The sequence below is a fragment of the Numenius arquata genome, chromosome 8 (genome assembly GCF_964106895.1).
Source record: "Numenius arquata chromosome 8, bNumArq3.hap1.1, whole genome shotgun sequence".
Classification (NCBI taxonomy): domain Eukaryota; kingdom Metazoa; phylum Chordata; class Aves; order Charadriiformes; family Scolopacidae; genus Numenius; species Numenius arquata.
Genome location: NC_133583.1, coordinates 13,833,372 through 13,859,332, shown reverse-complemented (window position 1 = coordinate 13,859,332; position 25,961 = coordinate 13,833,372). Strand labels below are relative to the sequence as shown.

At 47.0% G+C, this 25,961-nt stretch overlaps 1 protein-coding gene across 3 annotated transcripts in view; it reads left to right on the top strand.

Moving 5' to 3' along the window:
• FLNB (filamin B) overlaps positions 1–25,961 on the top strand; it is a 74,311-nt gene that overhangs the window by 13,156 nt on the left and 35,194 nt on the right. For all 3 annotated transcript variants that reach the window (XM_074152309.1, XM_074152308.1, XM_074152307.1), the window contains exons 2-13: positions 12,147–12,395; positions 13,386–13,483; positions 14,365–14,512; positions 17,592–17,710; positions 18,465–18,542; positions 19,337–19,499; positions 20,770–20,967; positions 22,679–22,816; positions 24,039–24,165; positions 24,720–24,856; positions 25,229–25,422; positions 25,803–25,916. In XM_074152309.1, coding sequence (XP_074008410.1) covers positions 12,147–12,395; positions 13,386–13,483; positions 14,365–14,512; positions 17,592–17,710; positions 18,465–18,542; positions 19,337–19,499; positions 20,770–20,967; positions 22,679–22,816; positions 24,039–24,165; positions 24,720–24,856; positions 25,229–25,422; positions 25,803–25,916 — 1,763 coding nt within the window. The remainder of the gene's footprint in view (positions 1–12,146; positions 12,396–13,385; positions 13,484–14,364; positions 14,513–17,591; positions 17,711–18,464; positions 18,543–19,336; positions 19,500–20,769; positions 20,968–22,678; positions 22,817–24,038; positions 24,166–24,719; positions 24,857–25,228; positions 25,423–25,802; positions 25,917–25,961) is intronic.

Below are 25,961 nucleotides of genomic sequence, written 5' to 3'. Positions count from 1 at the left end.
TGCACAACACTGAATAGTTTTTATTGAAGGATTGGCCTTCCGGGAGGAAAATGGCCTTTGTTTTTGGACAGGTATGGTCATGGTTTCCAGTGGAGGGGAGGATAAGAGTCTGTATGTGAAAGCTCATCAAGAATTAACATCTAAGTGGCTTATACACAAGAGCATTAAGACCTCTTCATGGTGGTCATGGAAAAGCAAGTGGAGAAGCATGGAAAAGCCTGCCAGGGATGTGCAGTGGATGCACGTGTTTATAGTGACCGTGCAACAGCCCCGAGCATCCCCACTTGGCGCGTGGGCGCAGGCAGCAGCCTGCTGTGTGCGGATGTGTCATCCCCCTCCTGATGGGCACTCGGTGGCAGTGCCGTGGCTGTAGCTCGCAGGCAGGACCACAGCTGGTGTCAGGGGGTTTGCACCATCACGGCAGCACAGAGTTGCAGTGGTGTGGTGAGACACGTTCTGGTGGCAGTGCATGGGTGTAGGGCTGCTTTTGGTGCTGTGTGTTAAGAGTGCGTACTTATGTCTGAATGTCAAAATGAATTGTTGAAATGGCTCAGATGTTGGAGGGACATTTTCAAAGTAGCCATTCTTATCTGCAGTGGGGGTGCAATTGCATGTTAGAGATTAATCACCTTTCCTATTGCTTCTCAGGGAAATGATAGAATGGAGATAGCTGACCTGCTGATAAATTCTGGAATAACTTTTGTAACTGGGCTACAGAGCTTCTGTAACAAGGTATCTGTGCTTAAATGCTTCAAAGAAAACCTGCGTGGAGCTGTGCTGTTAGGTGCTCAAAATCGGAGACTATCAGTACTGAGACAAGCCACAAACGTTTTGCATAGCTAAAGTAACAGGCAGGGTGTTTTCTGATGTGTCACCAACCCTGCAGCATGAAGTATGCTCCAATCCTGAGCCCTCTGGTGCTGCAGCGTGGAGTGGAGATGGGTTGAGGCACACAGAGCTGGATGAATGGGGATTTCCTTCGAACAGCCCCGTGCACAGTGAATCACAGTCAGTACAGTGATTCTGGTTTCAGATGGAAAAATTGAATCTTGGTGTATGTTGTGGCCAAGGATTTCCCCAAACAGTAATCACTTCTGATAATTTCCAATGTGTTGGTTTTGGCCTCAGAAGCTCCATCCATTGCAGCTTTCATGCCTGGCGTCTGCCACACAGAAGATGTAGGACAGCCCTATCTGAATGGGCTCATTTATCTCGGCAGGATTTTACATGCTGTTTCTTATAACTATCTTGACCTACTCCCAGTGTGAGTAAACACGCTTTTCAGTAATGCCGAGGTCACTCTAGCGTCTGAAAACCTCTGGATTACTCGTTGCTCTTTGGCCTCGCCGGGACATTTCTCTTGCAGCCGCATTCCTTGCACCTTTTCCATCTCCAGTGCACGCTGGTGCCTGAGGGTGGACCTTCCTCTGGGTCCCCTGCACTGAAGCTTGGTAACCTTCCTTCAGTAATGTAGGCTACAAGGCAGTGCTAATGACTTGTCACCTAATGCCTCTGCCAGCCCCGGGGAGGTCTTTGCAAGACCTAGCCAGGTTTTTAACCTTGATGCAACCTGAAGTGACCCTGTGAGATTTAGGATTACCTTAATCCTGCAGAGATGGTTACAGCACTCTCGTCCTTCAGAGGCGATTCTTAGTTTTGTCGTGTTACACTTGCAGAAATCTGACTCTACGGCTGTTTTTTATCAGTCCAGCCTTGCTGATCAAGGCTTGGCTTTCCAGTTGTGTAAGCACGTGATGTGTTGTGATGAGCTGCTTTTCTGTTTGCATGTGTGCATGAAAGAACAACCGCCAGTTTATCAGACTCCTAGACAAGTATTTCGTGCTAAGCTTTGGCAATTTCGCATTTGACTAAAATTTTGATGTCTTGCTTAAAGTGGAACTTGTTTCCTGTGACTTGGGTAGTGGTGTTGCTGAGTCGTAGCAGCTCGCTGTGATGGGAGGGTGAAGCCTTGCAGTGCTGTGGCAATGAATGCAGTGACCCCTGGGGAGCAGAGACCTGGCACAGCATCATTCCCCTTTTGCTCCTGTCCCATGCCCCGCGGATGGAGGTGTACCTTGTGTCATGCCACTTGGCTCCAAAAGCCGAGCCAAGCATTTCTTAGCAGAGTGTGGCAAATGCAGGAAGACTTTCTTCCCCCCTCCCTCCATCATTTAACAGAAATCCACTTTCCGGGATGCTCACTCCCCGCTGCAGGGACTTTCCTTCACCGGTCATTCCTGAATGATTAATCAGCGCTCAGACTGCTTGCATTGACCTGTCCCCATGGCTTCCTGATGCTTCCCTCCTCTGGTGTTTGACCCTGGAGCGGTGGGTGCAATCCTGCAGCCCTTCCCACGGCCCCATCCCATGCTGCCTGCCCCTTTCCAGGGACTTTCCCAAGCTGCCTATTGCCCGTGGGGTTGATGCAACCGGTCTTTGGGTGCTGCCAGCCATGCTGCCCTGGAGGATGGAGGGCTGCTGCGTCACCCCGAACCGGTGGGGAGCAAGAAAGTCCCGAGTGGACTTGGGCTCCCTTTGCATGGTGAGTCATGAAGGGGTTGCAAGCCCATTCCTGCCCCTGCCGCCCAGCTTCCCCTCATTCCTCCCCCAAAACGCAGCTGCCGAACGCAGTGGTTGGAGTTCACTGCCGTGGGTTGCAATGGAGGGCACCGAACTCCTTCGGCCACGGCACGGGGCGCTTCCCGCAAGCGGGAGCCGCGGTGTCCTGGCTGCTCCCGGTGCCGGCACCGGAGGGGCGGTGGGATGAGCTCAGCAGCGGGGAATGCGCTTCGCTGGGTGCGAGTGGGGCCGCGCTCACAGGGCCCATTGTCGGGGCGGTTTTGGCAATGATGTCATGGACGGCGGCGTGCCGTGGCAGGCCCTGTGCTTGGCGGGGCGGCCGGAGCCCACGTCTCCACCAGGGGGTTTACGGGAATGGTACGGTGCTGCCGGGTGCTCGGTTAACGAGCTGAGCCAGGGTTTCAGGGTCAGAGCACGGCGGCGGGATGCCCTCGGAGCTGGCGAGGGGCTCGCTCGCTGCAAACAAAGCAGCACTCATGGAAACTTGCTGCTGTATAAAGGCTGGACATTCAGACTCCTTTTTTTTTTTCTTCTGTTTTTTTTTTTTTCTCCCCTGTAAAGGATCTCAAATAATTAGCGCAGCATTCCTGTATGCGGCTCGGCTGGGTGTCTGCACTGCCGTCCCGCGAGCGGGGACCTGCTTGGCAGTGAGCAACTGCCTCTGAAACAGCCGGTGTGACCGGCAGCTCTTATTCTTCTGTGTTTCATCCTTGCTCCCTGCTGGTCCTGTCCCAGCAGCGTGGAGCCCTCCCCGCGCTGGGGGTGGAGATGCTCCCCAGGAGCGCTGGCTCCGAGAGTCAGATGTGCTCCCGCACCTCCTGCCTGGGGCTCTTTCCGAGCGTCAGGTCCGCACCTTTACCTTCTCATATCCATTACTTGGCTCTTAAGGCAACAGAAACCCTAGGTGTATTCAGACTGAAAGTGTTAAAGAATTTGATCCTAAGCCACCCACAGTTTGACTTTTTTTACCCACCCACCCGAACAATTCCTAATTTTGAAATTCTTGACTTCTCCTTCCAACTCCCTTGGGTTTCCACTTTCTCTTGCACAAGCTGGGTTTGTTCCTGCTGTTGTTATACTGCTGGCTTAAACTTGCTTCATGTTTATGGCTTTCTCTTCTGCATGTGAGACTTTAGTGGGCTCCAGGTGCCCATTAAGAAGCTGGGCAGAGCTATTTTAACCTGTATTCCACTCCTGTGAGCTCCACTAGCTTGATTCTTCTTATTCTTTTCTGTATTAAAAGTCTGTAGGATTTGTTTTTCCTTACCAAGCCTATTCTGATAAGGCTGGATTTTGCCTTATTTTTACAATTGCCTGTTCCACCTCATGAGACATCATTTCCAGAGGCCCAACATGCATCAGTAGACAGTACAGGGTGATGGCTGCGATAGCAGCCTGAAGTTCTCCGGCTGATCTGGGTGGTTTCAAATCCAGTTAAAGCAAAAACTATGGAAAAGGTCTGAACTGTAGTGTTTAATATCTCAAATCCTAAAATGAGTCTCACAAAGGAATCTTGCTTCTTTTTTTTAATAAATAAGGAGGCACCCTTGTAGGCATAGAAGAAAATGGTTTCTGTCCCCTTGGAAAAAAAAAAAAACAAACCAACAAAACAAAACCAAAACCAAACCAAAAAAAACCAAACCCATCAAACAAAAAAAAACCCCAACCAAACCCCAGAAAGCCCATCCAGCATTTTTTTTCCCATCCTCCTCTCTGTGCCCAGATCAACGCTCTGTTCTTACAGCCCTCCCATAAAATGGCATTCCTTCTCTGAAAAGCTCCCCTTGTAAAAAGCTTAGCGGACCTGCTGTGTACGTGGTGCATCACTTGCACTTCCTGAAGATACACTTTCCTGGCTAATGATCACCCTGGGGCTTGTTAATGAAGCAGACCGCTGGCCATGTCCTGGTAGGATGCAGGAGTGAGCTGGGAGCAGATGGGCTGAATGCCCGCTGGTGCTCAGGTGAGCTGGATGCTGAGGAGCATCTCTCCTGCAGCCAAGATGTAGCAGGGCTGGAGCACGTTGCTGTTTGAGGCTAGTGGGTCACAGCTAGGAATCCACGGAGCTGGCCGGAGTTCAGTGGCCCCAGTGCCAGCTCTGTGCAGGGGGCACAGCTTGTCTCCTGGCCACGCGCAGCCGGCTTTCCCGGTGAAGGGACACTCCGAGCTCCCGGCAAGCTGCGAGGTGGACCTGGGCTCCAGGGTCACTGGAGGAAATGGTTGCAGTATGTTCTCAAAGCACAGAGGAACCCATGTAATTGATTTAAAGACATAGTATCCCTACAGAGGATGTCGCTAATGTCTTTAGCAGGCGCGGTAAGCCTGTGAACACATACTGTAGGCTTCAGCAAAGGCTTTCCTTAGACAGCTTGCTCAGCTCCATCCGATCTGTATACTTCTGTTTGGCATCCACACGGTGCGGAGCAGGGCTTTGGAAGAGCTCCAGTCAATGTGGAGTTCTTACTGTTGCAGAAGATTAAGCCCTAATGAGTGCTTAATTTTTCTGCCCCCAATTGCTTTAGCTGCTTAATTAGAGGTGGGAAAGTCCTCAGAAACTTCAAGATACCAGGATTTGAAATTCCTACAGCTTGTACATAAATGATCCATAACTGAGATGAACTTTGTGCACTGTACAAAATTCCTTCTGTGTCTGGAAATAGAGAGTAAGGGCTGGTGTTGAGACTGCTCCTTTGTTTTGTATTAAGAACTATGCATGTTGGGTTCTTCCTCCATATAATGCATAAAACAAAACTGTAAATGGAGAAGACATCAAGTTTGGAGAGGGTGACCACTTTTTAGAGAAGGTGGATGCAAAGATCAGTGCTGGTTGTGATAGAACTTCCACATGTGAAGATCAACAGCAAAACTGAGATGTCTTTGCTCAGACTACACAAGCAGTGTTGACTGCAGCCTTGGCCAGGAAGCTGTATTTTAAAAAAAAAAAATAAAAAAAAATTCACTACTCAAAATTTGCTTTTTCAGTCCTTCATTTGTTTCACGAGACTTTGTGCAGTCTGTATTGCTAGCTGGATTTAGTAAGGAAGCTCTCCGCTGCGGTAGCTTATCTTGTTTCCACTAATTGTCCAACAGAAAATGACTTGCGGCTCTGCTGTAGGGCAGAGTTCAGGGAGCGCTGCCGCAGTTTGGGTACTACTTGTGCTTAATCTGAATGCAAAGCAGGCTTGCACATGAGCAAGAGATACTAGTCACAAAGTTGTTGGAAACAGTGGATGCGTTGTTTTTTTAATTGTAGAATAATTTAGCTTTGCAGAGACCTAATGAAGGTCATCTAGTTAAAGCCATGTATTCATAGCAGACCCAGCTTGATCAGGTTGCTCAAAGGTGTGCCTGGTTCAGTTTGAGTACTTCGGTGGATGAAGTCCTTATGGACTCGGAGCTTCTGTTCCAGTATGCAATGGCCCTTATGGAGAAGACTTTTTCCCTTTTTCCCAAAAACCTGCTCGGAATTTTCCATGTTGCAATTTGGAAACCCTTTTGAGCAGAGGAGTGAGGGGACTCTCAGTCGGCAAGAACTTTTGAAATATATATATATATTTTTTTTTCCCCCTGTGGAAACTGCTTCTTCCAGTAGAGAGCTGACTGAAATACAGGGTGTATACACTGGGCTGGGAAAAAACCCAAGAAGGACAAGTGAAGCTGTTCTGAAAGATGCATGAGGTTACAGAAATTTCTCTTGCAGTGCTAGCTCCTGAAATCAAGTGATGATGGTTTGTAAATCTAATAACTATTCTTACAGCTCTGAAGATGCCTGAAACTGAATTGTAATGTGCCCTAAATGCTTAGGTTAAAGGCAGAAGATGCTGAATTGACTTAGTGGCCTTAAGACAGCTCTATCTAAAGAGCCAACATTAAGTGAGAGATCTTGCCACCCTGCTGGCAGTGGCACAACACTCCAGGTGGAATTTAGGGATCTCTCCTGGAGTAGATGGATTTGCAAGCTTCAAATCAATGCCAGGTTTTGTTGCTGGCTCTTGCTCCTGGGGCAAATACACAAAGACAGAGGACCAAGCTCTGCAGCGTTGGCAGTTGTCCACTTGGTAGGCTGGGTTGGGAAGTTTTTTGTGGCCCAAGCTGTAAAAATGACACACGTTTGTCTCAAGGTGGTCACATTGTTGGCTCACGCTAGTCACCCTGCTGGCTGAAGGCTGGATACTTTAACGTCTTTCTTTGTGCTTTAAGGAGTATGATATTAACAGTCCAAGAGTAACATATCGTATTAATATTTAGTATAGAGCAACAATTATAAATCAGCTCGAGCAGTTAAAACTTGGTTCTTTTTCAAGACTGAGACTGGTGGCGTGTAGTGCTGGCCTATGGAATCGCCATAATCCATTTTTTGGGCCAGTTGCCACTTAGTTAATAGGATAATAAAAGGGTAAGAATTACAATCTAGACTCGGAGGTGTGATGGGGGAAGCAAACGAGCTCTGGTTCAGTCTGTTTTCCTCTTCACCCTACCAGGCAGCCACTTAAATCCTAATAGCTGACTAAGAAGCAGGATACTCCTACATAAAACTTAATGTTGTAGGCTATATATAGGCTTTTTCTTTTTTTATTATTTTATTTTATTAGAGGAGAGTGAGGGCTCGCTTTATTCAATGCTGGTGTTGATTCTGCAGAACAGCTTAAGTCTCGTTGGCGGGTGCGGGTCCTGTTGAGCTGCGTCCCGACGCCAGGAGCTCTCGGCGGGCTGGCTGCAGCATCTCTCCCTGCAGATGGGTCCTGCCGGCGTGCAGCCAGCCCGGGCTGCCTCGTGCTGCACGGCCGCAGCTGCTTTGTTGACGCTGGGCTGCCATCGGGTGCTTTTTGGGGAGGAAAGCAAAGTTAGAGTTGGGGTAGCCCAAGTTAAAATGTACATTGAACAGTGTAGGTGGGAATGAAGGTTCCTGTTAAAGCCGGACTTGAGTGTTTCTGCTTCTTGCTGGTTCTGGACTATGTGTCTCGGCAGTGATACTTGCAGACTGTCTAAAAGTGGTCATCTAACAGCATTCACAAGTTTGGAGTCTGCAGCTGAGTATCTGCAGGACTTGCATGTCACAGCCAAAAACCTCTGGGTTCTAATGAAAAATAAAAAAAAAAAACAAAAAAACAAAAAACAACCCAAACCCCTTGCCCTTTGGCTGTTCCAGATGGCACCTCTAAAGTTCGTTGCCTGTGTTTCCCACTGAGCTGAAGTCCTCTGATGTACTGGTCTGGGGCTGGCGAGAGGTCCTGTGGCACTCCAGCCATGGATTCCTGCTTCGTGCCTGGGCTCCCTATAAAAATCTGTCCTTTGAAAGTACGAGTCAAATCGGTGTCAGCAGGTATCCTGCTCTGCTGCTGGTGCGGTGGTGTGACTCAGCTCTGCAGGGACTTTGATCTCCAAAGCATGCATCTCCTACTGGGTGCAGGGAAGCAGGGAGCGAGTGTGCTCTGGCATGTGTGTGAGGGCATCCTGCGGGTCTTAACACAGGCATTGTAACCTGAATAAAGAAAATTTTGCAGATGGCCACGCTTTCTCCAAAAAAAAGTTACATTAAAGCTATCTAGAATGGTGCTGTGAAGAATTTTTTCAGCCCTGCTAAGCTATCTTGGTGGATGAGATGCACCAGCTCGCTTCCTCCGAGGCACGGGAAGGCGGGATCGGTGGCTGTCGCCTTGTGGAGAGGGCTCCTTTAGTCTGCAGAAACTCGCCTGGTGCCATGGAGTAAACACACACTCTCCATTTCAGCTGAAAGCAGACAATTTATTCCCATCTACCTTAATTTATCAAAGCTGCGTGCCAAACACAGCTGCTCGCACTGCCAGCAATGGGGGTGCGTCCTCGAGGGGATGGGCACTTGCACTGACCACAGGTGTGCATCTCTGTGCTGCAAATTTACTGTAAGCTCCAGAGGAGTAATTGAGACACGTAGCTTAAAAGGCTCTGTAAAGCTTCAAAGCGTAGATTATGTGAGTAATAAGTATGCCTAAAAGTAATGTTTGTAGTAGGAAAGCGGTGTTGCAAGATCTGCTCTTCATATAATCTGTTTCCCAGCCTGGGATGGCCAGAAAACGTGTCTTGAAGGAGAGCAGGGAATGGGGGGAATCCAGTGGAAAGCCAGCTGAGCTGGGGTCCGTGGCAGCGCCTGCAGTGGTGATTGTCGGTGCTTAAGTGTCATTGGAAACCGTGTATTTTTTTCACTGTTCCAAAATCTTGGCCGTGTTACACCGGCAGCACGCACTGGGAACTGGTGGGGGATGCCTGCAAATGTGGCTGTCCTAAGCGGGTTTTGGGGTTCTCCGGACCAGGTCTGTGCTCCTTGTGCAGGACCTGTTAACAGATACCTGCATCTTAATGTCCGAGAGACCTTGCGATGAAGACACTGGATGTTTTCAGTCAGTTAATTAAGAAGGCAGCACCAAAGTGGAGGCTTTTCTGGAGAGGCTGAATCCTTGGGTGGAGCCGAGCTTTACACCAGCTGCTTGGAAGCCAAGCCTGCTTTGGGGTGGACTCTGGTCCCTTCTTGAACCCGGAGGGTCCTTCTATATTGTGGTAGAAATCATAAGCCCAGGCTGGCCAGGGGCTGAGCTGCTGGTGGGATCCCCTGTGGCTGGGAACGGGGTGCGGGTGGCTTTGCTGAGTGCTGATAAGGTCTCCTGTCCTGCCCAGAAGTTCTTCTCCCTCCCTCCTTCCCCACCCCAAATGAAAGCAGACAAGCCCTCCTACCAGCAGGCTTGGAAAAAATTACATCATGAGATCCCTATGCTTGTCAGGAAGCCGGGAGGCTGTAAGAGCTTGCTAACTTTGCTAACGAAGCGCAGTCGTGGGGATGGCAGGGGAGGAAGAAACCCCAGGAAGGAAGAGACGTCCCATTCTTGTGGTGACCTTTTCCTGTCATAGGGGCAGCGGCCCCATACCTGGCCTCTCTGGATGAGGCTGGTGAGACAGGATATTCTTGCTCTCGATGTGAAGCTGTCTTGTCCATGGGCTCTTTTCCCCCTGGTCAAGGACCACTGCCCAGCTGTGCCCTGGGAGATGGTGATGAGGTGCTGGAGGAAGCTCTGAGCTGAGCACATGGACGCCTGCTGCAGTAACCGCAGCACATCCACACATGACGTTATTTATGTGCTGTAAATATGAAACGGGCCATTCTTTGTCTTGAGTATCGTGCGTGTAGCAGTGTGCTTGATGTGACTCTGTCCCGCTGGCTGTCCTCCCTGGGAACGAATGCTGGATGGCTTTCTGAAATGAGTTTACTTGTAGTGTAGTAAATCATCACTGTGTCCACACCAGTCAAAATGCGGATGTCAGTATAAATCTGAAGCTCGGGGGGTGTTCCTGGGCTGGGGATGCTCTGGCCAGCAGGGTGCTGAGCGGGTGGTCCTGCCCTGGGGTGCAGGGTGGAGATGCTGTGGGATGCAGGGAGCGAGCGGGCAGCGGGGGCTCACACCGACGGTCTAGTTTTTGCATGCTCCTGCCCTTAATGCCAGCTTGCGGAGCTCGGGCACCATGGTGAGCCTCCCAGCAGCGCTTGGGGTCTCTCTCTTAGGTACAATGCAGCTCTTCCTTCTGCTCTGGTACACTTTCTTTTAAGAAAGCTTTCCCTAATAGGTTGTAAGGGAGCATCGTCCCTCCCCTGACCAGTTTGCAGCTCAACTGGAAAGAGGGGGGAAATGGGTAACAGCAGGGACTGTCTGTTTAGCTGTTGCTAGGAGACACATTACTTACGTGATGCAGACTTTTACCTTGGAACCTGTAATTAAAACCCAGCGGGGCTTAATCACCTCATAGCTATCTATTGTATATCTCAGACTGGATGTGAAATCACCAGTGAGCAGTCAAATGACAGGCACTTATCATCATCCTGTGAGTTTAGTCAAAACTAACGTTAAAAAAATCCGGTACAAATAAAATCTGAGTAGAAACCAGACGTTAACTATCGAGAAAGGCCAAACGCCATTCAAGGTCTGAAGTTACAGTATTATCTGTTCAGGACATACCGCCCTATTGTGAAACCACGTAAATATTAACTACTTTGCCTGAGCATTGGGTTAAAGGGAACACCCTGGTGCTTACTGTTCTTGGTCACTATTCTGTAGGAGATCTTTTTGTATTGATAAGATGGTGTTGGGTTGCTGTGGAGGTCTCTGGAGCTGAGGAGAAGCAAGTGAGGCCTGCCTGGTGGGTGTTGGGCATGGTGAGGCTTGGCTTGGAGGACTCTGCCTGTAAACACTCTGAATTTGAACTGGAGAAGGCCGTCGAAGTACTGAACGCTCATTAAGATCCCTGTTCAATTATTTCAGTGCGTGAAAGTGAGTTTCTATCACTGTGGTTGTCTTTACTCCATTATCTGCTCTGGGAGCCGGAGAGCAGCAAAAAGCTTGCAGGTCACTTGTAAGTTCTGTTGACTGAAAAGAGGGTTTCTTCAGTAGTTTTCGTTGTAACGGAGGAAAGAACAGAAACGTGCTCTGCTGTTACACGTCGCAGTGAATGACAGGATCAGTCAGGCTGAGGGCCTCCATCCTGTAACGTCGCAGAACAGCCATGGTTTGGTTGGGCTTGGACAGACTGGAGCTGTTCCAAGGGTAATGCAGCCTGAGTAGCAGCTACAAGGGAGTGCATCTGACCGGTGACTCGCTAAAACCAAAGTAAATTGCAAGAGTATTCACAAAATTGTAGAGGTCACTTCATAAGGCCAAACGGATGCAGAGAAATACCCTGCCCCTTTAGACAGCTTCTATGACAATCTCATCTTGATGCTCAGCTGAATGATGTGTCTCAAACTAGAGCTGCAGTGTGGCTGCTGCGGTGATAAACTTTTCCTGGGCTAGAGCATGACGTGGTGTTGCCAGAGTTAGATTTTCCTTTTCCTCTAACTCTCAGTTTGTAGTGTGAAGGGATGTCGTTTTGTGCAGGCAGGAGTGTGGTGGTGCAAAGGGTGCCTGATGGACTTCCTCTCCCCTCTTTGCCGTTTGTACCCAGGTCGTGATATATCCGGATTTTATTCTAATTCCAGACTCTGACTTTGCTGGACTTCATCATATAGCGCTTTTTCTGGCCACCATTTTTAATGCAAACTATTGAGGTGTTTGGGAAGGCACGTTTCTGTATATAAATGCAGTTTCCTAAATGGTGCTGTAGGTATATCCTGGGGTGTTTCCCCTCTGTTGGGATGCTGTTCTTGTGAACTCCATTACATGCTGTTTGGCCTCTTTCGTAAGATGCAAGAGCCATTAAAAATACCAGGTGGCACTTATAATCCAAATGCAAAATACCAGAGATCTTAAACTGCCAGTTCTCCTAAGCTTAACGTTGTAAATCTTCAAGGACAAGTCACACGACCCTTGGAGAGCAATGAGCTCTCAAAATAGCTGGAGAGCACTGAGTCTTTGGACTCCTCTTTTTCCACCTGTCTAATGCAGGTCATGAAGAATGGTGTCTCTTCCTGAGCAATTGCCTGCAGTGACCTGGGTTGTTTTTCTTGTCCTTGATTACCTGGGCACGAGTGCAGGCACAGTATTTTTAAAACATGCCTCTTTCCTTTAGGGTGGGAAATAATCAGATATATGTCTTTTGTCTTCCAGATAGTAAAGCCATCGTTGATGGAAACTTGAAGTTGATCCTTGGCCTGATATGGACCCTTATCCTCCACTACTCCATTTCCATGCCAGTGTGGGAGGATGAAGGTGATGATGATGCAAAGAAGCAGACCCCTAAGCAGAGGCTGCTGGGCTGGATCCAGAACAAAATTCCTTACTTGCCAATCACAAACTTCAATCAAAACTGGCAGGATGGCAAAGCACTGGGGGCTCTTGTTGACAGCTGTGCTCCAGGTAAGTCCTTTGCTCTGATGGTCAGTGTTTTCCTTGCTCGCTGACCTCGTGGCCACTCTGCTGTTACTACGGGAGGAGGTGTTCACTGCTGAGCTGGAGACAGGAATGAGGATTTCAAGAAAACCTGAGTCCAAAGAGGCCAGCTGTGGGAAGCAGCAACTTGTAAATGACTTCGCCAAGAGAAATACTGGCCTAAAGCAGAATGTGTGATTGCATTGTTGGAGGCGCCGCGTCTGAGCTTTGTATTGGGTGCAAGGGACAAAGGCGCAAATGCTGGCTCCTAAATGCAAGAAAGACTTGTTCCCACAGAAAATGCCAACAACCTTTCAACTTCAGGGCGCAGCAGGAGGCTTCATGTGTTCTCCTGAAATAGGATTGCAGAGGGAACACAGAGCAGCCAGAAGCTGCACACTACCTGAAACTTCAGTGTTTAGCAAGCTGGGGCTGTGCTACTTAAGGCGAGTAATGTGATGAAGTGTGAAAAAGGCACAGTTTCCTCACCTTGTAAAACAGCCTTGCTAGTGTGATTGCTGGTGTTCATCTAATGCAATCTGGGGTGCTATGGCAAGCAGTTGAAATTTTCTTCTCCAAATTTGCTGCAGGAGAGCCAGCGAAACATAAAGGATGGCTAGATGTATTCGTGCTGAATTTAGAATGGTGTCTTGCACAGCTTAAACTTAAAGCAGTGCAGTTGTGTGGCTGACGGAAAAGCTACAAACACATCTTTAGTTGATAGGCAAGGTGGGTGGGAGTCTTTTTGAACTGGCTGCTACTGCCTGTGCCGTAAGGGCCCGTGGAGATGCTGATGGTTGTCTCAGAAGCATTTCAGTGAGCAGCCCATGCCCGTCTTGTTTTGGTTACTTCTGCAATGCTCTGGATGTCTTTTCTGTGTAACAGTGTAAAAAAAGTGGCTGTGGAGTTTGTACTTGGTTTCTTCAGCTAGGGAAGCTCCTTTGCAGACAACACCTAACAACTGAAACGTGCTTGCAGGTCTGTGCCCTGACTGGGAGACCTGGGACCCGAAGAAGCCCGTTGACAACGCTCGGGAAGCCATGCAGCAGGCAGATGACTGGCTGGGTGTGCCACAGGTAAGGCTGTGCCTGCGGGAAGCACAGCGGATGGCTTTGGACTTGCCACTAGCTTCAATGTAGATTGAGGAAAGCAGGTGAAGTTGCTAGGACTGTTCCAAAAGTCACAGTTTACTTGGGCGAAATTGCCCGAGAAAAGGCAAATTGTAATGAAACTCACTATTACATTTCAGAGCTCTGGTTGTAAGATTTTGTGTAGGTGTCTCCACTGAAGACAGCCGGTGTTGCAGCATCTCTGGTAGGGAAAAAAGTGCATGTGCCTGCTTTGTTAGCTCATGGAGTGAGTTTGTTTTGCTGCATTGAATTCCACAGAAGGAAAAACTCACTGGCTTCGGAAACCACCTGCAAAGATGACTTCCATACAGAGAACAATGTATTTGCAAACAGGATTGTTTTCATGCTGATAAAGTTGCACAAAAGCACTGAAGTCTCTGAAGCTGTCAGAGCAGCTTGTATCGTGGGAGCAGGAGAAGAGACCGGTCACAAGTTTCACTTTGCAAGCACTGCACTTCAGAGCTTTAACACACAGGATTATGAATTACTAATTCTTTCAGTTCCAATTATCCCTGTGTTGCTTTTCCAGGGGAATATAGCTATTGTTGTCTTGCCTTGCTGCCATTTAGTTTGTCACGGTCTCCTGAGAACCTCTTATAACCAAGACACAAAAAGCCCCCAAACCACATTTGGACCACAATGAGCTTCTTGATTTTCTTACCATGAGCTAATAAATGATGTTGTGTGTATCAAAGGGAAAATAAATGTAAGAATTCGCATTAGCATGCGGGAGTTTTGAAATGTAAGACTCTGTTGTAGCTCTGTTTTTGTGTTGACATGCAGTAACCAAGCACTGGTACAATATACTTAATTGCACTGTCTTTCAGGTTATTACCCCTGAAGAAATTATCCACCCTGATGTGGATGAGCACTCTGTAATGACTTACCTGTCCCAGTTCCCCAAAGCCAAGCTGAAACCAGGAGCTCCTTTAAAACCCAAACTGAATCCAAAGAAAGCAAGGGCTTATGGCAGAGGTAAGGAGTCGGTGAGCTTGAGCTGCAGAGAGCGTTTAACTCTTCAGAAAGCTGGGTGGGGTTTTTTGCTTATGTTGAACTCCAGACCTACTGTAACTGACTTCAAAGTTTCACTTGTATACTCTTGGTGTGGTGCCTAGTTTCAGAAATACGTGGATATAGTCCAAAAGACACTCCTAGTTCTAACATGTAAATTCCCCCAAGTCTCGGAACCTGTTTTGCAAGCTGCCAGCCTTGCAGTCCACAGCTGGAAGAAGGAGCATGATACGGGACTAAAACAACCTCGGTGTGAAATTTAAGCTAGCAGTATTGCTGCTGACAGTGGTTGATCTAGCCATGAATGCTTCTTGTGATAAAGCGCTCCCTCAAAAAGAGGAAAAACCTCTTTACATCTGCATCTGTGAGCAGGCTCTCTATAGAGGCAGAGTCTCCAGTTTCCCAGGCTTGGTGGCAGATGTGTATTAGGGTCAACTAATTCTAAATAAGATATTTGAATTAATCAGTAGGTGTGAATACTTTGTTTGCACATGCATGAAGTTGGGTTGGTAACCCTTCGATCATTAAATAGTGCCAAGCTTTTATTGTAAAGACTGTGCTTGCTAATTGGAAGGACTTGTCCGTAGATGTTTATGCAACTGGACATCTACATAGACATTAGTATTTTTAACTTACCTTTTAAATGGATAATTCCTGTAACTTCTGAGGTGGTTCTGTTCTAGATTGGAATACAGTCAGAACTAAACGAATAACAGATTTTTAACTTTAATGTGCTTGGTGTGTAGCAAGACGTCACTTACACATTACACTTTGTTCTCAGTTCCATCTTTTTTTTAGATCTGGGGCCAGTTGTGGTCCTTCAAGATTTTTAGAGTTAGTGAGTTTCAGAATTGGGTGTATAAGGGTATAATGGAAAGAAACAAAACCTTCTTTTTTTCCTGTGTGGGTTTTTTTTTTGTGTTGGTTTTTTTTCAACTGTCAATTTTTTTCCAACTTCCATTGAAACTTAACTGGTGGAATGAATGGACATGGACACCGTCTCTGTGCTGATGAGCAGTCACTGTAGTCAGAAGTGGGTTTAGCACTTACCCTACTTGGGGTTTATGTCCTTCATTGGTGCCTTCCACAGCAAACCACAATACATAGACACATTTGCCAGATCCCAAATACATGGACTACCCATGCTCCCCTTACTGTGTAAATGACCAATCAGCATGCCTCAGTCTGTCAGCTCTGGCTTCAGTCATGTTCTTATTTTTTCAAAAACTGGAATTATTTTGTTGTCTACTTTTGTGCATGCAGTGCTCTGGAGCCATGGTAATGGAAATGATAGTGAGTGGCTCTTCTTGAAAGATTGATGTTTTCCCAAAGTTAATTGCCAAAACAGAGTCATAAAACATAATTGACAATTCTGACTGCTAATCTATGTCAGAACCAGAAGGTGACTCTTGACAGCAAGGGGCTCACTGCCAAACTGGGCAGGGTCTTTTGGACAAATGAATAACAGGTCTTCATGCTTCCAGAAAAAGGTGATTGTCAGGTCTGAAGTTGGTTAGCCTTAGCTTTTTTTATTACTGTTTTTCCATGTGCTGCAGTAAGTAATTCCTAACCTCCCAAGGTGAGGCCCTGGATGCTGCGGTGGTTCACTCCTAGGGTGGCCGTGTGTAGACCTGATGTGCGCTGAGCCTGCAGAGGTGCTGTACTCGGTTGTGCAGATCATCACCGACGCACTAGGAGTTCTCGTTTACCCAGCCAAAGCAGATCTCTGAGAAGAGAGTAAAATGTAGAAGACTAAATGTAGGCTAAGAAAGCACTGTGACTAATGCTGTCCTGGCTGAAGCTGTTGTCTGAGGATAAGTGCTCCTTCTTGTGCTTGCAGAAGGAGGGATATTTAACTCGAATACCACATCCTAATGCTTGTGTGGTGGACTGAAGATACGCAGAGCAAATTTATAGCTGTTTAAAGTAGATGATAATCTAGGGCTTAGTTTGAAAGAATGAATATGTCAATTGTTAACACCTTATCAGAATGCTCAGATTTCCTAGTAAAAACATTATCTTCCTTGCATTGCTCTCAAGTTATTGTTTTCTGAAGATAAACAAGTTCAGGAATTCTGTTGTTCACAACCACTTCCTTTATAATCTATCAGACGTTGCATTTTCCACTAATTGTGCTATGGAGCAGTAGTGCCCACGGTTTTATGAATAAGCCGGGGAGTAATTCCCTTGGAAGGAAAGGTTATATGTGTTTGGGCTAGTCTGGAACCAGCAACTTTGGGAAGTTCTTCCACCCACTCAGTCTGACTCCACCATAACAGGTGTCATGACCTGGGGCTAAGTATAGGGAGATGATGAAACCCTGCTGGTAAATGCATGCTGTAGCAGGCCCTGGGCTGAGGAATAAGGAAACTGACTAAAAGTTAAATGAAAGTGATACCGAATTGCAGGATTTTCGTGGTTTTAAGAGGTTCCTGCATGCCATTTGTACAGTGTTCACTCTGGCAAAGTAGTTTGGGCAGCTTTCAAAGAATAAATCTGAGCAGTGTCTGTACAGCTGAGTTCTGAAAATGGAGTAAAATGGGACAGTGTAGGTAAGAACTCTTTTGCTTAAATAAGTCTTTCACCCTTGGCTTTAGGGTAATGTCTTTACCAAAAGGCTTCCCAAAATTTCTCTCCCAATTCCCTGGTTGCCCTTCCTGTGGTGCAGCACCATTGTAGCATTTACCCGTGGGAAGCAGAGCAGCTCCTAAAGAGCAACTCATGGACGTACTCTGCTCACTGTCCACGTCAGCTGGGTATTCACCATGGGGTGACCCTCAGGACGTTGCTCTGGCAAATAGGGTAACTTGCTTTCACCTGAAACCAGATGCCAGATGGGCTTTTGAGAGATCCGAGTGCCAATGATTCAACCAGTTTTTAAAAATTATTGTACTATAAAAGTAGGGTTTTTCATGAGCATGATGTTCTGGACAGCTGGTTGCTGGGGACTTGTGTGGGAGGGCAGTTTGGACAGCTCGTGGGTAGTCTCTGCTCTACCTTCTGGGTTTTGTAGCAACAGCTAATGTGCCGCTTTGCCTCGCAGGGATTGAGCCTCATGGGAACATGGTGAAGCAGCCTGCCATCTTCACAGTGGACACAATCAGTGCTGGGCAGGGAGACCTGATGGTCTTCGTAGAGGATCCAGAAGGAAACAGAGAGGAGGTACGTACGTTAAATGTTCACCGTGGAAAAGTAAAGCTGGTCTGAATGCTGAAGTTTTTGCAGTAACCTTCGTCTTTCACAAGTGAGGTCTTAAAAGATAAGTAATCTGAAAAGAAGTTGCAAAAAAACATCTATCAAAAGTGCAAGCCTCAAGCTTTTCCTCATAATTGCCTTACTGGATGAACTTGAAAAAATATCACTATCTGCAACTAAGCAACACAACTCCAATGTCCAGTAGTTGCAGTGCTTTAGCTTGACTGGCCAAGTACATTCTGACACACTTTTAGATAACACACATCACTAAATTACTGTCTGCCCTTACTCATTCTGCAAGAATGGCTAAAGCAGCTATTTAGATGCCATGAATCATTTTGAGTTAAAATGCTGGTTTTAATGTTTATAGAAACTTCTCATCCAAGTGCTCCACTTGATCATGTTACAGCATTCCAGAAAAATACAGCTGTACGTTGGACTTAATGTCTCCTCAGTGTTGGCCTGCCTTAGTAGAGCAATTAACAGCGAGGGAGAGGGCTGGGGTGGGGAGAAGATAGCTTGCTTCGTCTCATGTAAAGACAAAATCAATGGGGGTTTTTCCGTATGAGAAGAAAAGGTAGCCAGTGTTCCTGCTCCCACAGAAATACATCTCTGACATTAGTATGTCTGGAAATAGTTTGCAGTGTCAAGCACTACCCAGAAAAATCTTAGGCTGGTGTGCATAAGTGCAGCTCAACGATGGATGTGCTTTCTCTCCTAGGCAAAGATAACACCGTCCAGTGACAAAAACAAGACCTATTCAGTTCAGTACATGCCAAGGGTTACTGGACCTCACAAGGTAGGTTGTGTGTCAATAACCAGTGTTCTCTTGCTAAACGAGCTGCTCTGCTGGTTGTTAGCGTGAGCCCCTGAGGGCTGCCTGTTTACTGATGGCGTAAGGGCCACTCTGGATATCCTGAAGAAAAGGTAACCTGGTGTGGCCTTAGTCCGCAGTCTGGGCTATGGGGCTCTCCCCTTTTCAAGGGGGAAGGTGTGTGTGTGTGTTGAGAGAATGTCCGTGGTTATTTGGGTATGAAGTCCTACAGCTGACTCTCCTCTCATGTGGGCCCACTTCTTGCAGCTCATGAAGCCAGTTTTGTGGGTTGTCACACAGGAAAGTACCAGGTTATTTCTATAAGGCGTTTCTCTGCTGATGATATTGTCCACTATACGGGTTTTGCAGAGTAGGTTTCCTCATCCAGCTCTGTCCCCGGGTGCCTGCAGAAGCAGGTTTATGATGGGTGATCCCATGGCTTGGCACTTGCCTGAATGGCTGGTCCCCACAGCCAGCCTGGAGAGATAAATGCAACTTCTGCTGTCGCTTAATAGCCAGATGGTGATCTGCCTCTTATTGGCACATCCAGATTCAAGCGTCCCCTCTGGTGGGTCTGGCCCTGTGATCAGTAGCACTTTAGGGAGGTGGCCAGCAGTTACACGGCATGGACAGGATGAAGGTTGTGGGATGGATGGTCTCTCTCGCCTCTGAGGCATAGACTTTCTGTACTGGGAATGCAGGCACTTCACCCTGTGCTTGGCTCTGTGGTGGTGACACTGAGCTCTGTGTGGGTTGGAGCTGACGCTGTCTGTCTCTAGGTTTCGGTCCTGTTTGCGGGGCAGCACATCTCAAAGAGCCCTTTTGAAGTGAATGTTGACAAAGCCCAGGGAGATGCGAGCAAAGTAACAGCGAAGGGACCAGGACTGGAGGCCACAGGGAATATTGCCAACAAGCCTACCTACTTTGACCTCTACACAGCAGGTAAGCAGGATGAACCAGCTGAAATCCTACAGCTTCCTCAAACGTGAGGAGAACCTAAGCCTTGGAGGAATAAAAAAACTGAAAAGGGGATGAAGATTTGCAACCCCATGAAGTTCAGAGGTGAAATAATAGCCAGGCTGTTCTGGAGGCTTCAGCTGTGTATGAAACATGTGAGGTATGGAGCTGAGCTGGGGCAGGAGGGTGCAAAGCATTACCCAGAAATTTGCCATGAACTTGCTGAATAGCAGCAGGCGAGTTCCTGGCTGGTTTCTTCCCCCAACTCATTTTAAACAGGAATGTGAAATGCCCACCTCTGAAGGATGAACTGTGAGTAAACTGCAAATGCTTAACGTGTTCTGTATTTAGCTTCACAGAAGGAATCTTCCACAGTGCTACTTTGAGTTCATACTTCAACGGCAAACTGGTTTCAACCTCTCTTGTAATTATTAGAGGGCTACTATCTTCATTAGAGCATCTCCATCATGTTATTAGGCCAATGCTGTAGCCTAAAGGAACAACTCAATAAGATGCTACAAATGCTAATTCATTTAGAACAATGTGAAACTACTTAGAGCAGTTACTTGAAGTATTTAAACACTGAAATATGCTGAGTAGCATATTTTAAATTGCCTTCTGCCTGAGGGTGCTTAGAAGTAAAATTAAATGTGGTTATAGTGAGGGGAAGTGTAACGTTCAGCCTCTAATTGGGAGAGGGAGTGGTCTGAATCATGTAAAGACATGTCTGGCCTCTGAAAGTGGCTGGAAAACTGTTTTTGTTGCATGATGAGTTAAATAAAATGTGAGAGGAGCAGGTGTCTGAACAAAAGTGAATATCCGTAGAAGAGAAGGATGCTTGTCCAGACCAGTGTTCACATTGTCCAACCTCTTAATCTAAACGACTTCAAAGCTTGAGAGATGGAACTGACTGGCAAAGTTGTGGGCTAGTCTGGGATAGAGGTGCTGCAGGGTGGCAGCAATGGGGTAACCAGGCTGTATATGTGTTCCTTGTTATTATACTGTTGTGAAACCCTGTGAATGGAGCAGCAGAGCCCTGTCAGTTTGATGGCTTCATGGAGATGCCACCATCTTGTCTTGCCCCACTCCCCACTTAAATGCCTGGTTGCTGTCAGTAGAAGCTGAACGTTCTGGCTGTGCCTAGAAATGGTATCAGAGGAGGGGTGGCTGAGCCCGGGCAGCTGCCAGTGATCCTAAACGCAGGGCACGTTGCTGTGGGGAAGCCAGGGCTCAGCGGGGCTTGTTTCCTCTGCAGGTGCCGGTGTGGGTGACGTGAACGTGGAAGTGGAGGATCCTCAGGGGAGAAGCCTTGCTGAAGTTGTAGTAGAAGACAAAGGCAACCAAGTCTACCGTTGCACCTACAAACCTGTTCAAGCTGGTCCTCACATTGTCAAAGTGACTTTTGCTGGGGAGGCAATTCCCAAAACTCCTTGCACTGTGCTCGTCGGAGAGGGTATGCTTTTTAAAAATGCACCTTAATGTAGATGGCCACTTTTTACCTTGGATGTGATCACAGAATATGCTTGAATCTTGCCCTGGACATTCTCTGTACCTTTCAACATCTTAGACCTGATTCAGTGGGTCACACGGGTATTCTCAGGGTACAGTAGTGCTCTCTAACAGTAATATGGCTTTTGTTGCTAGAGTTTCCTTTCTGCCTAGACCTCCAAACGTTAAGCTGCCCTCTGTATTTTTTTGAAGTGTTTTATGCAGCTATGCAGTGTCTTGCTGTTTTCCAGCTTTGTTCCTCAAATGACTATATTTACTGGTTTCCTCCTTAACTGACACCTAACTTGCTTTCTGTTCCATCCTTACGTGCTCCTACGCTTTTAGATCTCTGCTCATCTCTCCTGAGCTACCCTCCATTTGTGGAATTTTGGACTTCACTGCTAATGGCTTCATAGTTGGTAAGAGGTGTGCAGGATGCTCCGTCATGTTTGCTTTTCGTAAGCTTCTAGCCTGCAGCTTGTCCTGGCCAAAAGGCTTTTTGGTTTTGTTGGGGTTGGGGAAGAAAGTTGCAAGCGAACTTGGTGTGTGACCCAGCTTACCCACCGGCTGCCTGACTCAGTCGTGTGAGGGCTCTGAGAGCCGGTCCCGCTCCTCGTTGGGCACGCTCCTCTGTGCTCCCACCGAGTTTTCAGAGTGAGCAGATGGCATGCGATCTTCACTTACACCGTCCGGCGTAGGATGCGGAGTGATGTTGGCTGCTGCAGGACTGAGGGTAAAACTTGTAAAACGAGTAAAAACCTAATGAGCCGCTTGGCAGAGTTGTGCTCCTGCTGTAAGCACGGCATATTTTGGGGAAATGCATGTTGCGATTACACTGCTGGGAACCTGTGATTATTTGTAAGTCTCTTCAAACCCTTCAGGTCTCTGGAGTTGAAGACCACGTGGTAATGGGATTGTGTAACAAAAACTGTTCATAAGTGCACATTAGCTGATTTATGTAGCCACTCTGCCGGCCTGGAGAAGCACTTGGAGTAAAGGGGTCAAGTGTAAGCTTAAGCTCAGCCATATGTAACCTACTGAAGCATAAGCTTAAGCTCAGCCATATGTAACCTGCCGCCCCTGCCCATGGCTGCTTAATGATTTTGCTTCTGAAACTGTGAACTGCGACAAGCAGGGGGTTTTGATGTGACATCTCTTAATGAAGCACATGCAGAACTCGTTTTGGCCAATAGCAGTTATTGCAGTCATGTGCTTCTGAACCGACAGCACAATAATGCTCTTCACTGGGGCCCACCTGCAAAGGGGAGCTTCACCCCATGCTGCAGTGTGCCTCAATGCGAAAGGCATCAAGAAGATTGTGCCTGTATGGTGGATATCTGTGTGTGATAGCCATGTAAAGGTTTTGTATTGATAACTGGCATCAAACTGGAAAGCAGCAGGGCCTTGGTGTTTGCTTTAATTCTGAAAAATGTCCCTTGTAGGGGGTCAGTGTTGCCTGGCTGCACCGAACGCTACTGCCCAAAAACCATGGGACACAGATAACGGCTGAGCAGACTCCTGAGTGTCTCCCTTAATGCTATAACCTTAAAACTTGTGCTGAAAGCTAAACTGTGGTTGCCCTGAGTCAACATGGAATTAAAGGTTGTTCCAGGCTGGCTAGGCTGTGTGTATGTTGAGAATCAAAGACAGAATTGATGTCTGAAATTCCCTTGCAGCCTGCAATCCGAATGCGTGCCGTGCCACTGGTAGGGGTCTGCAGCCCAAGGGCGTCCGCATGAGGGAGACGGCTGACTTCAAGGTTGACACGAGAGCAGCAGGGAGCGGAGATCTTGGAGTGACTATAAAGGGACCAAGTAAGTGTTCGGGTGAATTTGTGCTGTGGATGCATTTTGGAGAAGGGGAAGAAGGGGAGACTGTGAAAGGAAGAGCAGTGAGGAGATAGTGGCCTGATGGAACTGATGGGATTTGTATCCTTATAAAAAAAAAACCCCAGATTTCAGAAGGGTTTTCTGGTACTCTTTGTCTAGTGTGACAGTTTCAAGCTGCAGGGCTGGGTAAGATTACAATCTACAGGACTGGTTTTAGGTCTCTCCATTTTAATGCATATTTATTAGCAAAACAGAAAATCCATGGATCTGCCTGCCGTGGACTCCAAACTTAATGGGTTTGCATTGCAACTTCATCTGATCTATGGGAGCAAGTCACGCTCCAGAGTGGAAATCCTGCCCTTGTAAAGCTAGGAAGGGCTCAGAGCAGCACTCCTGGCTGCACTGGATGCTCGCGCACATGAGCAGAGGAGGGAGAGGGTCGAGGGAACGTGTAGGCTGACATGGAGACCTTCTGCCAGGATCTGTCCCCAGTTCTTTGCTGTGTCCTGAGCTCTGGATGTGGCCCTCCGCCTGGACCATGGCAGGCTGGGGTGATGGGAGCGCTGGTGGCCACTGGCTCATGTGTGTGGCTCCTGGGGCTGCCAGCAGCGGTGGCCGTGCTGCTGCTCCCGGGGAGCTGCCGTGCTTGTGCTGTGCTTGTGAGCCCGTCACCTCCCCCCGGCTGGGACGGTATTAAAAGGTGCATTGTATTGCCTTCACCTCCTCCCCACGCATAGTGCTCTGACTGTGTGGCTTAACGTGGCTAGAGGCCGGGGGGGGGAAGCAACAGACGTATCGATGTAAATTTTAGTGTATTAAGCTTTTCTCCCTAAATTCTTCAACTTGAAGAAAATGAAAAGTAGGCATTCCCTGCATACTTGTGGTTGCAAAGTCTGACAAATGTTAAGCTTTTTTGTTTTAACATATGACATGCATCATACTGCAGACTAAGAAAATAAAACACAAGGGAACCTATTAAGTCTGGTAACTTAAAATACTTTCTGCTGTATTTCTTCTGGAAGTGTTTGCTGTCTTTGTCCTAGAGGGCAACTAGAACTAACTTCCTTTATAACCTGACCTTTTTGTCTCTGGTGGAAGAAATTTATTCTTGCAAGCTAAAATAAATACTAGAAAACATGAACTTGTCTGAGTAATTGAAGGCAGGATGGAAGCTGTTAAGTTTAATGCTGAACTGATCTTTCAACAGAGGGCTTGGAGGAGCTGGTGAAACAAAAAGGCTTTATGGATGGTGTATATGCATTTGAATACTACCCAGCTACCCCAGGGAAATACGTTGTCACGATTACATGGGGTGGGCACAACATCCCAAAAAGGTGAGTTAGAAGTAGCTTTTTTGGAGTTTTTGTACCCTTTGGTGGGTTGTGTGTTTGGTGGGCTTTTTAAACAATGCTGACCTTCAAAGAAACTCTTACAAAGTTAATGGCAAGCAGTTGCTGTGACAGTTTATCTACAGCCTATTTTAGGGCTGCGGTGGCTTATATTGGGAAAGCTTTGATGAGTGATTCGCATCAGTCTTGCTAAACCCAAAATGATGAATACAAAAAGTAATAAAACTTGGTGGATCATGCAGCTTGGACTTCGCTGTGAGTTTTTTGAAGGGATCTGTTATTTTAGTGTCCAAGGCTACAGCAAGCAGTGCAAGCCAAATATTTGACAGTCAGGATTTGTGGTGCAAGATGTAAGCACGTGATGGCTTGGATGACCTCTCTGCTAGAAAGGCAGTCTGCTGGGCACTGTGCCACCACATGATAGCTTCTATTAATTTGGGAAATCCAATGTAAAACCTCATTAAAATGCCTGGGGAAAAAAAGCATGGATGATATACTTGTCCTTGTTTCTAACCCCGTGCTTTGCTTTTCTCTTGTAGCCCCTTTGAAGTTCAAGTGGGTCATGAAGCAGGTCCTCAGAAAGTGCGAGCCTGGGGGCCAGGGCTACATGAAGGGATTGTGGGCAAATCGGCTGACTTTGTGGTAGAGTCCATTGGCACAGAAGTTGGCTCTCTTGGTATGTTACTTTACTCAGTTTGTCTGAAATATTTATGTATTACAATGCTAGCAATGGACTCATCAAAAACAATAGCTTTCCCAGCAGTAAAAAAAAAAAGTCTGCAAGACGTTTTGGTCTAAACACAAACTTATATCAGAGTATCAAAATCAAGTCCTAGAGACAAGAATGTGTGTGATGGGGAATGTTAATCTGTGGCTTTGCGGGATGAGATCCAGAAGGGAATGATGGATTATTTCCTATATTGCTGAAGAAGGGTGATAGAGAGCATCAGGTGTGGTTATGGCTAATAAAAAGCCATTTGGGGAAGTGGTGTTAAATTAGCAGCCACCACAAACTTAACACGAGGAACCTACTTGTTCCTTTTTTCAGGCTTTGCAATAGAAGGCCCTTCTCAAGCTAAAATTGAGTGTGATGACAAGAACGATGGCTCGTGTGATGTGAAGTATTGGCCCAAAGAGCCCGGTGAATATGCTGTGCACATCATGTGCGATGATGAGGACATAAAAGACAGCCCTTACATGGCCTTCATCCGACCAGCTTCAGGAGACTTCAACCCAGATAAGGTGGTGTATAAGAGCTCACCCATGGCATAGCATGTCTTTGATATCTGTAGTAGAGATGTTTCTGAAGGCTTCTGGTAACAAACTTGACTCTTCAGCTGCCTCTACTTAAGGCTCTGAATTTACCATGCTCCAGCCAGATATTACTCAGCTTTTTCTAATAACACTGTTGTGGTTTTGATTTAATGTAATGAAAACTTGCTGAATTAGTCCAAATTCTCAACTTTCATGCTAGCCTCTGCTTGTATCCCATGCTTCATGGGTTTTGTGGGAAGGGGAAGGTCTTCAGAAATAAATCACTTAGTTTTACTTCTCTTTCTGAACTGCAAGCTAAGACTCTTGGGGTGTTGTTTTTTGATTTTTTTTTTTTTTTTCTTTTTTAGGTGAAGGCTTATGGCCCGGGCTTGGAGAGGACTGGCTGTATAGTGAACAATCCTGCTGAGTTCACAGTTGAAACCAAGGATGCTGGGAAAGCACCTCTGAAGATGTATGCACAGGTAAAAAGCCAAAGGCAGCTATGAGAAACTTCAGCAAAAGCTCTT